The following is a 10318-nucleotide window of genomic DNA, read 5'->3' as shown; positions in this document are numbered from 1 at the left end:
GGCGGGGGCGGGGCGGGGCGGCGGCGGGGGCGACGGGCCCGGGCGCAGGCACAGCTACGGGCCCGCACCGCTGGAGGTGGCGAGCGCAGTGCGGAGGGGAGGCGTCCCTGGCTGCAGAAAAAGGGAGCGGGCCGGGACGCCGCCCTCCGATTGGCTGAGGGTCCGCAAATTACCCGGGGCGGCGCGGCCGGATCCGCTGCTAGGCGACGGCGCCGCGGGGGGCGGGGCGGGAGACCACCCAGGCAGGGCGCCCCCGCGCCTCGCTGCAGGCCGCCCGCGGGGGCCCCGGGGAGCCGCGGGGAGGGGATCCCGGGAGGCGCGGCGCTGGCCCGGCGGCGGCCAGGAGGCGCCAGAGCGGAGAAGGGGGATCTGCCGGCCGACCCAGCCGACGCCCCAAGACTTCACCCTTTTCTGCTTCCATGCCTGCCCCTGCCGTCCGGTCTTTGCCGAGGCCAGACCCATACCTCTCTAAAACGCAAATGTGACGATAGCTCCCAAGTACAGAGCACATTTGGAGCACGGAGCCCTGCGCGATCTAACGCCTGCTCTCCGTAGTTCCTTCACACCCACACAATGGTCCTTCCAGCCCCGCAGAGTTAGATGTGACTTCCTAAAGGCATCATGCTGTCGCAGGCTTCTCTGCCACTGGACGCGTCGTGGCCCTGTTGTCTTGGAAGGCAACCTTCAAAGCTGAACAGAAACCAACCATCCCTCTTTAAAAACAAAAAGATTTTACTTATTTATTTGTTCACGAGGGACACACAGAGAGAGGTAGAGACATAGGCAGGGGGAGAAGCAGGCTAGATCCCAGGACCCAGGATAATGACCTGAGCCAAACTCAGACGCTCAACCACTGAGCCCCCCAGGCCCCCTCCAATCATCCCTTTGAAGCCTTCCTGGATTCACACCTCCCTCCTGATAGTTACTGCTTTCATCGTGCTCCTTATAACACACTACTTATTATTGCATTTATAACACAACTTATGTACTTGAAAGCCTGCCTCCCTCTAGACAAGAAGTAGGTGCTCAGTAATGGTTGAGTGACTCACTGAGAGTTGCAGAAACCAGAGTGGAAAGGACAGGAAACAGGGAACAGTTCCTTTATTAAATTTTCATCAACTATTCTGAGTATTGTTTCTGCCAGGTTTCTGAATGATTAACCCTGAGTGGTAGAGGAGGGTAAAGTCAACATTCTAACATGTAAGACTTGGGAAAGAGAAAAATAATCTTCAATAAACTCATTACTCTAACACAACTACTACTTTCTCTGGCCAATTTCTTGGTCAATTCTTCCAGACTTGTTTATCATTACATCATTAACATTTCATGTTACTACATAGTCTTTGTATCAATCATTTGGAGAATGTCCTTAGGACACATTCCCAGAAGTGAGGGTGTTGGGTCAAAAAGTATGAACATTTTTACAGCTCTTGCTACACATTACCAAATTGCTTTTTGAAAATGTGTCAATTAACATTATTTTCGTTTTTTTCTTTTCTTTTTTTTAAAGATTTTATTTATTTATTCATGACAGAGAGAGAGGCAGAGACACAGGCAGAGGGAGAAGCAGGCTCCGCCTAGGAAGCCTGATGTGGGACTCGATCCAGGGGCTCCAGGATCATAGTCTGGGCTCAAGGTGGCGCTGAACCGCTGGGCCACCGGGGCTGCCCTATTTTTTTTTTTTTTTTTTAAAGATTTTATTAATTAACATTTTTTTTCAGAGCCTTAGTCCTGTGGAAAGGGAAACTTTACGCTGAGGGGATTAACACCTAACAGGTTTGTGACATCTATTGGTCCACTCGTCCAGCCTATGGAGGAAATAACACATGTATGAGGCTGTTGGCCAGTAGTAACTACACATTGAAAGCAGCACATTTGGGATGCCCAGGTGGCTCAGCGGTTTGGCATCTGCCTTCAGCCCAGGGTGTGATCCTGGAGATCCGGGATTGAGTCCCACATCAGGCTCCCTGCATGGAGCCTGCCTCTCTCTGTGTCTCTGCCTTTCTTTCTGTATCTCTCATTAATAAAATTATTATTTTTTTAAAATTTATTTATTCATTCATGAGAGACACACAGAGAGAGAGAGTCAGAGACACAGGCAGAGGGAGAAGCAGGCTCCATGCAGGGAGCCCGATGTGGGACTTGATCCCAGGTCCCCAGGACCAGGCCCTGGTCTGAAGGCAGCGCTAAACTGCTGAGCCACCCGGGGTGCCCTTCATTAATAATTAAATAAAATCTTATAGAAAAGCAGCATATATACCTAGCACTTTCGTTTTCCCGATTATCCTGTCATGGATAAACAAAGTGCACCCGCAGCATCCTAGAATCGGAGGATCCAAGAAAGTGTACCCTCCGGGGCGCCTGGGTGGCTCAGGCGGTGGTTCCGTGGTTCGGTGTTTCGCTGTCTGCCTCGGCTCAGGTCAGGATCCCAGGGTCCCAGATGGAGCCCGGCAGCAGGCTCCCTGCTGAGCAGGGAGTCTGCTTATCCCTCTTTCTTCCTCCCTCTGCCCCTCCCCCTGCTTGTGCTCTGCCAAAATAAAATAAAGCCAAAAAGAAAGAAAAAAAGAAAGTGTACCCTCAGCAATTCTCTGGGTATAGAAATGGCCTCTAAACTAGCTGTATGGGGCCCTGGATTGCTCTTGGGGCTACAGGTGAGTATGGCTGGATACCCAAGCAGACAGACTGCTGTAAGTAACTTTTGAGACCTTATTCCCTCTTACCAGACTCTGCAAGACATCAAGTCCATGGAGAAAGATTTGTAATTGCCTGGGCCTTGGGACTCTGCTTCTACCACAGGCCCACCATTGCTAACAACTGTGGTGAAGTCCAGCATTTCTGTGGATGCTTCTAGGGCAGGGCTAGTCTGCTGGGAAAATTTCTTGCCAAAGACCAGTATGGGAGAAACTGGTCTGCAGTTCTAACTATTCCAACACAGGGCCTAGTGCCCTCTGGCTGCTCCAAGCTCCAAGATGACCTTTCTTTTCCCCAACATAGTGATTTTCTGAGTGGAGATGAACTCAGCCAGGGAGAGCTAAAGCCACAGACCCCAGGGAACAGGAAGGGAAGTAGAAGCTCCTCTTCTCTCTCTATAAGCAGCCTGCTTCACTGTGGAACAGCCTGGTTCAGTGTCACATCCACTGGGTCTGGGAATGTGTTTTGGGCTCAGACCAGAGTAGTTCTCCAAAGAATAACAAGAGAAAAACAATGTAATTAATTCATTATCACCAAGGAGTAAATCTAATTACTGATTGAGACAAATATCCCTTAAGGTCTGTTACGTGTCCGCTCTTTGCTAAGCTCCGGGTTTGTAGGGTACCTGCTTTTTCAAAGTTCATAACCTGGCGGGGGCGCACAGAGACCACAGGACAAACTACTGTGAACTGGAGTACTCAGTGAGGTTTAAGTTAGAGGGTTGGATGGGAGAGGTGGGAAGATGATCAAATCGAAAAGGAGACACATGGTTCAAGGTCTAGATCTTTCATGTATTGCTTATGAGAGTTTGGGCAAGTCACATGATCTATGACATTGACATAAGGATAAATGAGATACTATATGTGGCTAAGGACAGTACCAGGAAAAGTGAGGTCAAATACACACACAAACACACTGTTGGAAAATAACTAGCCTGGCTTCAGGGTATGGTCCATGTGGGAGGAACAAATGCAGGCCTTCTTTCCTTGGCATTTCCCCAGGGTTCTCACTAATGCTTTGGGCTGGCTTCTGGTATCTGGGCCAGGCAGAGTCAGTAACCCTGAGATGTAGAAGAGGGTTGCAGGGAGCCTTGGTATCACCAACTCTCCCACCCACCCTGCCATCCATTATGTTTAATGGCTAAGCCTGGGACTGCAATAGCACCTGTCGAGTCTCTAGTGTCAGAGGCTACAACCAGAGATTAGAAAATGGCCTTTTACCTTGAGGGTGGAGCAAGGAGAGAGGCTGAGAATCAAAACAGAATCTGCCCATTTGTCCACAGCAGAAAAACCCCTGATGCAGTCCTTCTGGGTGGTGGCAGACGGCTCAGGTCAAGGACAAGTCTTCCTGGCTGCAAGTAGAACGCATTCTCCTGCCCAGACTCTTTCCTTCCCTGTGAGCTCCATCAGAGCTAAGTTTTCTAGACCCTGTGTCTGGGTGGTCCTTCCCACACCCATTCCCCATTCCTCAGACATATTTAACTATTTAGAAGGCAGTATACAAAGGCCTGGCTTATGTACCTTCTTAGGGGTAGGGATGGCTGTGGATAAAGAAAGTGTGCTTTCTGCAATCCTCTGGAAATAGAAACAGTTTATAAACTAGGCTGTGCAGGCCCCTAGATTGCTCTTGAGGCTCCAGCTAGACAATCCTCCGCTACCCCCCACCCCTCACCTCCGTGAATGGAGTGGGATAGGAAGAGTGATGTGGTGAAGGGCTGGGAAGAAGTTCAGCCTCTGGCCTTGGGAAAAAGCTTGGAGGGCAGTTTTGGCATTCAGTCCCTTTACTGGCTCAAGAGCTCTTGCCAGCAGGTGGGGGTGAGGTGTACTCAGGGAGGGGTTCCTGTAGTAGTAGACATCAAATTTTGTCTGACCTGGCAAGCTCCCAGAACCCCAGGTGTTGTTGCTCAACACGTCCCCAGAGCGCTCCCTGATTGGTACTAAAAGCCCCCTTCCTTTTCTCCTCCACTTCCGTCATGGAGCATCATTGGGAGAGGCAGGGCAGGCAACTCTCTGACTTCTGTCCCATGGAGAGGTTGCTCACTATATTTTAGATATATTCAAACTCTCTGTAGCTGCTGTCCAAAGGAAACAAAAATGGTCCCTGCCTTCTGGCAAACTGACCAAAGAGAAGAGAAATTAAAGCATCTTGGGCATCCAGTCAATCCTGGAGCAGTGTCCTGGGCTAGGGGTTGATCCCAGCTGGGACTTAAAAATAGCGAGGCCTTCCCCTGGGAAACTCTCACTTTGTTCTGTTTTCTCCAGTTCCCTCCTCTCCTTGGAGAAGGGCTGCTCATGCACTTGTGCAAAGAGAAGGCTGAGGAGAGGTCTTTCCTTTCTCTTACTGTCAGGGATTCCAAGGGCTCTCAGTGGGGAAGACCAGGAAGGGGTATGGGAAGGCTCTGGGATAGTTTAATCAACGCCTCCTCTTCCCCCACCTACCTCCTCCCAAACCTATCCAGCTCCATCCCCTTTTTGTTGAAAAGAAGCAGCCTTCTGGCCTCTTGGGCCATCCAGATCCCAAGGATCAGAGATCTCTGAGAGAGGGGACAGGACCTGAGAAGAGGAAGAGCCTTTAAAAGTTATCCAGTCTAACTTTCCCATTTTACAGATGTGGAAACACAGGGACAGAGGAGAGGCAGTGATTCAGCCACAGCCAAACAACATTCCAGAGGGCAGGTCTTCTTCCATACAGCATCACCTGGGCTCTACGAATTTCATTTCATTTCCGAAGAGGACCAACGGGGGCACTGCCACAGTTCTTTACTCCTGCCTCCCCCACAGTCCTATCTCTTTCAACCACTTCTGCTGGGCCATTTCAGCTCCTGTCTGATTAGGGCAAACTTTCAGGAACCTCGACCACTGGTAGGAATGTGGAGCTCTAGAGCTCCCAAAAGGCTGGTGGAGGTGGAGATCCCCCAGGGTAGGAATGCTCATCTAGTCTCTCACAAGTTCAATGAGAACAGCTCTAAGATTCAGGCAAGATTACTCAAATAAAGTTTAGAGACTTCAGATTTTTGAAGCAATGTAGAAACCAGTATTTCAAATCATTCTTTATAATTACTGCCACCCACAGAGAGCACATCAAGGGAAACCTTTACTTTGATAATTCTAGGAGGTGAAATCTCACCTCAGGAACCACTTTTATCTTCCACCAAACACCTGCAGGTTGTAAAAGTAGTGGAGGGAGAGGCAAGAGCAGAGTGTATGTGTGTTTGGGAGTGGGAGTGGTAAAGGGAAGTTGGGTAGGATTCCAGAAGGGCTATGGGTATGGAAATCTCACTTCTTAATTATCTGAAGCAGAAGAGTCAGTATAATTAGGATATAAAGGAGTGCAGTTGGAGAAGAGTCAAAATAATTTCAAATCATGATATAGGTTCCTGGCTCTTACTTACCAGGTTGGATAGACCTTAGACTCCTCACTAAGGGGAAGTGGGAAGGAGTCTGGCTTCTTAGATCACAGCTTTCTTTTATTGCTCTTGCCTCCACTAAAACCAGTGGAGTTAGGCTTGAGGCTAGGCCCGGACTGCCTCCTGCCTGTTTTAAGTTTCCGAAAGACAACAGTTGACTGGAAAGTAGGGACTGAATGGCAGGTAAGGCTGGGGGTGGGGTGGTGGCAAGGGCTGGGAATCTGTGTGGCAGGTATGGGAACAGAGGTCCTGGACTAAGGATTGGGGGCCAGGCTGCCCAAATTGGCAGCCATAGAAGCAGTAGCACATACAGAGGTGGCACGGCAAGCAGCTAGGTTGATGGGGCTAGAAAGCCTGATTAGGGTCAGGAATTGAAGTATTTCCAGGTCCTTTCAGGTGGAAGATGCTTTTATGGACTAGGCTGGGCCACTCATCAGGAAGCATTCCTCCTAAGAGCTTTACCCTGCCGCCCCTGCCTGATTGCCACAGTACACAAGAGCGAGGCCGTTGTGTCTTACCCTGTTCTACACACTGGGTCTAGATGGTTTTTACCTCGTGACTCATGAACCCATAGTGTATCCTTGGAGCCTACCTGATATGGAGATTGGGACGACTCCACAAATCTCTGGCATGTCTTTGGGAACCCCCGCTCCTTTTTTAAAAGTTTATTTAAATAAACTCTACACACACACACACACACACACACACACACACACACAGAATAAAAAAAAAAAAAACAACTCTACACTCAATGTGGGGCTTGAACTCACAACCCTGAGATCAAGAGCCTCATGCTCTATTGATTGAGCCAGGCAGGTACCCCATGGGAGCCCTTCTTTATTGGGAAATAAATACAGAGTCAAACAGGTGGGCCAGCCAACATCTGTAGTTCTGAGGGACAAGAGGAAGGAGTCTGTCTTGCTCAGAACTCAGATCTCCATGAGCTGGTCACTCCCCACGATCACTTCGTTCACTCGTTTGGCTACAAAAGAAAAGAGAGAGGTTGTTTGAGAACTGGTAGAAAGGTGTCATTTCAAACCAAATAGTTTCTAATTTCTGTGTTCATAAACATTTATGTCTCCTAGGTAGCTCTGCTCTTGAAAAGGCTTTGAGAATACAACCTGCCGGGATCCCTGGGTGGCTCAGCGGTTTGGTGCCTGCCTTCAGCCCAGGGCAAGATTCTGGAGTCGTGGGATGGAGTCCCACATCAGGCTCCCTGCATGGAGCCTGCTCTCCCTCTGCCTGTATCTCTGCCTCTCTCTCTCTCTCTCTGTGTCTCTCATGAATAAATGAATAAAATCTTAAAAAAAAAAAAAAAAAAGAGAATACAACCTGCCAAAGGGATTATAGGAAAGGCAGCATCTTCCCACACAGGAAGAAGGGACTGATTCTACACCTAGCTTCCAGGAGACTTCACATAGGAGGGGAACTGAATGGGCCCTAAAGGATGAATAGAGGTTTTTTCAGGCAGTGCATTAAGTGCTGGATAAAGAGTGGCCATTATTTTGTAAAGTCCAAACCTATATGGCCCTCCATGACTGATCCTTGCCTACCTCTCCACTTCATGTTCTACATTCTCCACTTATACCTACAAGCAATACTATTTTGCAGCTCTAGACCTTTGCACAGGCTGTTCTGTCTAGAATGTCTTTCTTGACTCTCATCGCATCACACTCTTACCCTAAATGCCCTAAAACCAAGCACCTCCACTATTAGTGATACCTTCCTGTCCAAACTGTCCATTTCCTGCTTTGTGAAAACACTACCTGATACATACTTCTGTCTCTACATCATTATTGCATTCTCTTAGACTTCACTGCAAGAATCTCAAGGGGAGAGTTCATACCCCAGTGTCTAGCACAACTACTGGCATGGGAAAGATTTCAGAGGTCCCAGGTAATGATGAGAATAGCGTACGATTATTAAGTAGACAGCAAAAGTTCAAAGGAGAAGAGGCTTGGTTAAGGTAGAGAAGCTCAGGGAATTGTAAAGCTGAGTATAAGTTGTCCAAGATGTTTAGAAGAGAAGGAGCAAAGAGGAAGATTATAAACCCTCAATATGGGATCCCTGGGTGGCGCAGCGGTTTGGCGCCTGCCTTTGGCCCAGGGCGCGATCCTGGGGACCCGGGATCGAGTCCCACATCGGGCTCCCGGTGCATGGAGCCTGCTTCTCCCTCTGCCTGTGTCTCTGCCTCTCTCTCTCTCTCTGTGACTATCATAAATAAATAAAAATTAAAAAAAAAATTAAAAAAAAAAAAAAACCCTCAATATATTTAGGGGAACACCATGGAAGCTGACCAGTGATGGGGTAGAAGGTAAGAAGAGGGTTAGTTTTCTAGGAATAACAGCTATAGAATGGAGGCAGTGAACAAATGGTCTGGGTGGGGTAGAGGGAACCAGGGGCATGCCATCTACTTTTTGCCCAGAGGTATGGGGCACATACAGGAGGACAGAGTTTTCCTGTCCTCCATTGGCTCAGACAAAAAAAGCTATCAGCTGGCTGAAAATGGATTCTTTCTGGGCAAGCTTGCCATGGCTTCTAAGGGTCCAACATGTTTCTTGTCACATCTGGGAGCTTGAATGTGACCCTGATAAGTAAGGCAGAAATGTTGGCTTTCCTGAGGCTCTACTTTAGTTTCAGAAGGCTTTGGTGCAGCAAAATGAAGATCCTTTTTTTTTTTTTTAAAGACTTTATTTATTTATTCATGAGAGACACAGAGAGAGAGGCAGAGACTTAGACAAAGGAAAAGGGAGAAGCAGGCTCCCCTCAGGGAGCCTGACGTGGGATTTGATCCCTGAACTCCAGGATCATGCCCAGAGCCGAAAGCAGAGCTTAACCTGAGCCATCCAGGTGTCCCTAAATGAAGATCCTCGATGATGGGACCAAGTTTCATAGAAACACATTTGGGTCTGTTCATACTGCCTATAGGCTGGAGCCTCTAGATAGGTTTCTGACTGCAGCTTTGGAGACCTTAAGAATTCAGATATGTCTTCTGTTCTATCTACCTTTTCAGCTTTGTTTCTTGCTATATCTCCCTTGTACCCTGTATTCTAGATTTTCCATATGATTTGCAGTTTCCAACACATCAGATTGTTTTTGCCTTCAAGTACTTGCTTATGTGGTTCTCCTTTGTGTATTTGATAAATAGCCCAAAAGTTCAAGATTTATTTATTTTTTCAGATTTTATTTATTAATCCATGACACACACACACACACACACACACACACACACACACACACAGAGAGAGAGAGAGAGAGAAAGACACACACAGGCAGAGGGAGAAGCAGGCTCCATGCAGGGAGCCTGACGTGGGATTTGATCCCGGGTCTCCAGGATCAGGCCCTGGGCTGAAGGCGTCACTAAACCACTGAGCCACCCAGCCTGCCCAAGTTCAAGATTTAGTATTAATTCCTTCCTTGTGCCAGAACTGATCAATTTTTCTTTTATGTCCTTAATTAACCCTGACAGTCTCCTACCATGATATCTGGGACATTTTTTTTTTTTTAAGATTTTATTTATTTAGGGATCCCTGGGTGGCACAGCGGTTTAGCGCCTGCCTTTGGCCCAGGGCACGATCCTGGAGTCCCGGGACTGAATCCCATGTTGGGCTTCCGGTGCATGGAGCCTGCTTCTCCCTCTGCCTATGTCTCTGCCTCTCTCTCTCTCTCTCTCTCTGTGTGACTATCATAAAAAAAAAAAAAAAGATTTTATTTATTTATTTGAGAGAGAGAGACAGTGAGAGCACGAGCAGGATAGAGAGGGAGAAGTAGGCTCCCCTATCCCAGGACCCTGGGATAATGACCTGAATCGAAAGCAGACATTTAATCAACTGAGCCACCCAGGCGTCCCGGGAAACTTTTCTATACTCATTTCTGTTTCTGTACTGGGGGCAGTTAGACAGCAAGAGGCAAATCTTTTTTTTTTTTTTTTTTTTTTAAGATTTTATGTATTTATTCATGAGACACACACACATACACAGAGAAAGAGGCAGAGACACAGGCAGAGGGAGAAGCAGGCTCCATGCAGAGAGCCCGATGTGGGATTCGATCCTGGAACTCCAGGATCATGCTCTGGGCCGAAGGGAGGCGCCAAACTGCTGATCCACCCAGGGATTCCAGGCAAATCTTTTTCATCTTTACACTTCTAGCCTACCATAGCCCAGAATATAGGAGGCAGTAATAGTTTATTGAATGTATGTGTGTTTTGGGAGTTATATGAGA

At 48.0% G+C, this 10318-nt stretch overlaps 1 protein-coding gene across 26 annotated transcripts in view; it reads right to left on the bottom strand.

Annotated features, from left to right (window-relative positions):
- Positions 1-6896: 6896 nt before the first annotated feature.
- Positions 6897-10318, bottom strand: part of EIF2B3 (eukaryotic translation initiation factor 2B subunit gamma) — a 143848-nt gene continuing 140426 nt past the window's right edge. For all 26 annotated transcript variants that reach the window (XM_072724156.1, XM_025991966.2, XM_072724166.1 and 23 more), the window contains one exon: positions 6897-7079. In XM_072724156.1, coding sequence (XP_072580257.1) covers positions 7027-7079 — 53 coding nt within the window. In that variant the 3' untranslated portion in view covers positions 6897-7026. The remainder of the gene's footprint in view (positions 7080-10318) is intronic.

The sequence above is a fragment of the Vulpes vulpes genome, chromosome 10 (assembly GCF_048418805.1).
Source record: "Vulpes vulpes isolate BD-2025 chromosome 10, VulVul3, whole genome shotgun sequence".
Classification (NCBI taxonomy): Eukaryota; Metazoa; Chordata; class Mammalia; order Carnivora; family Canidae; genus Vulpes; species Vulpes vulpes.
The sequence above is the reverse complement of the archived record's forward strand: the minus strand, read 5'-3'. Positions and strand labels throughout refer to the sequence as shown.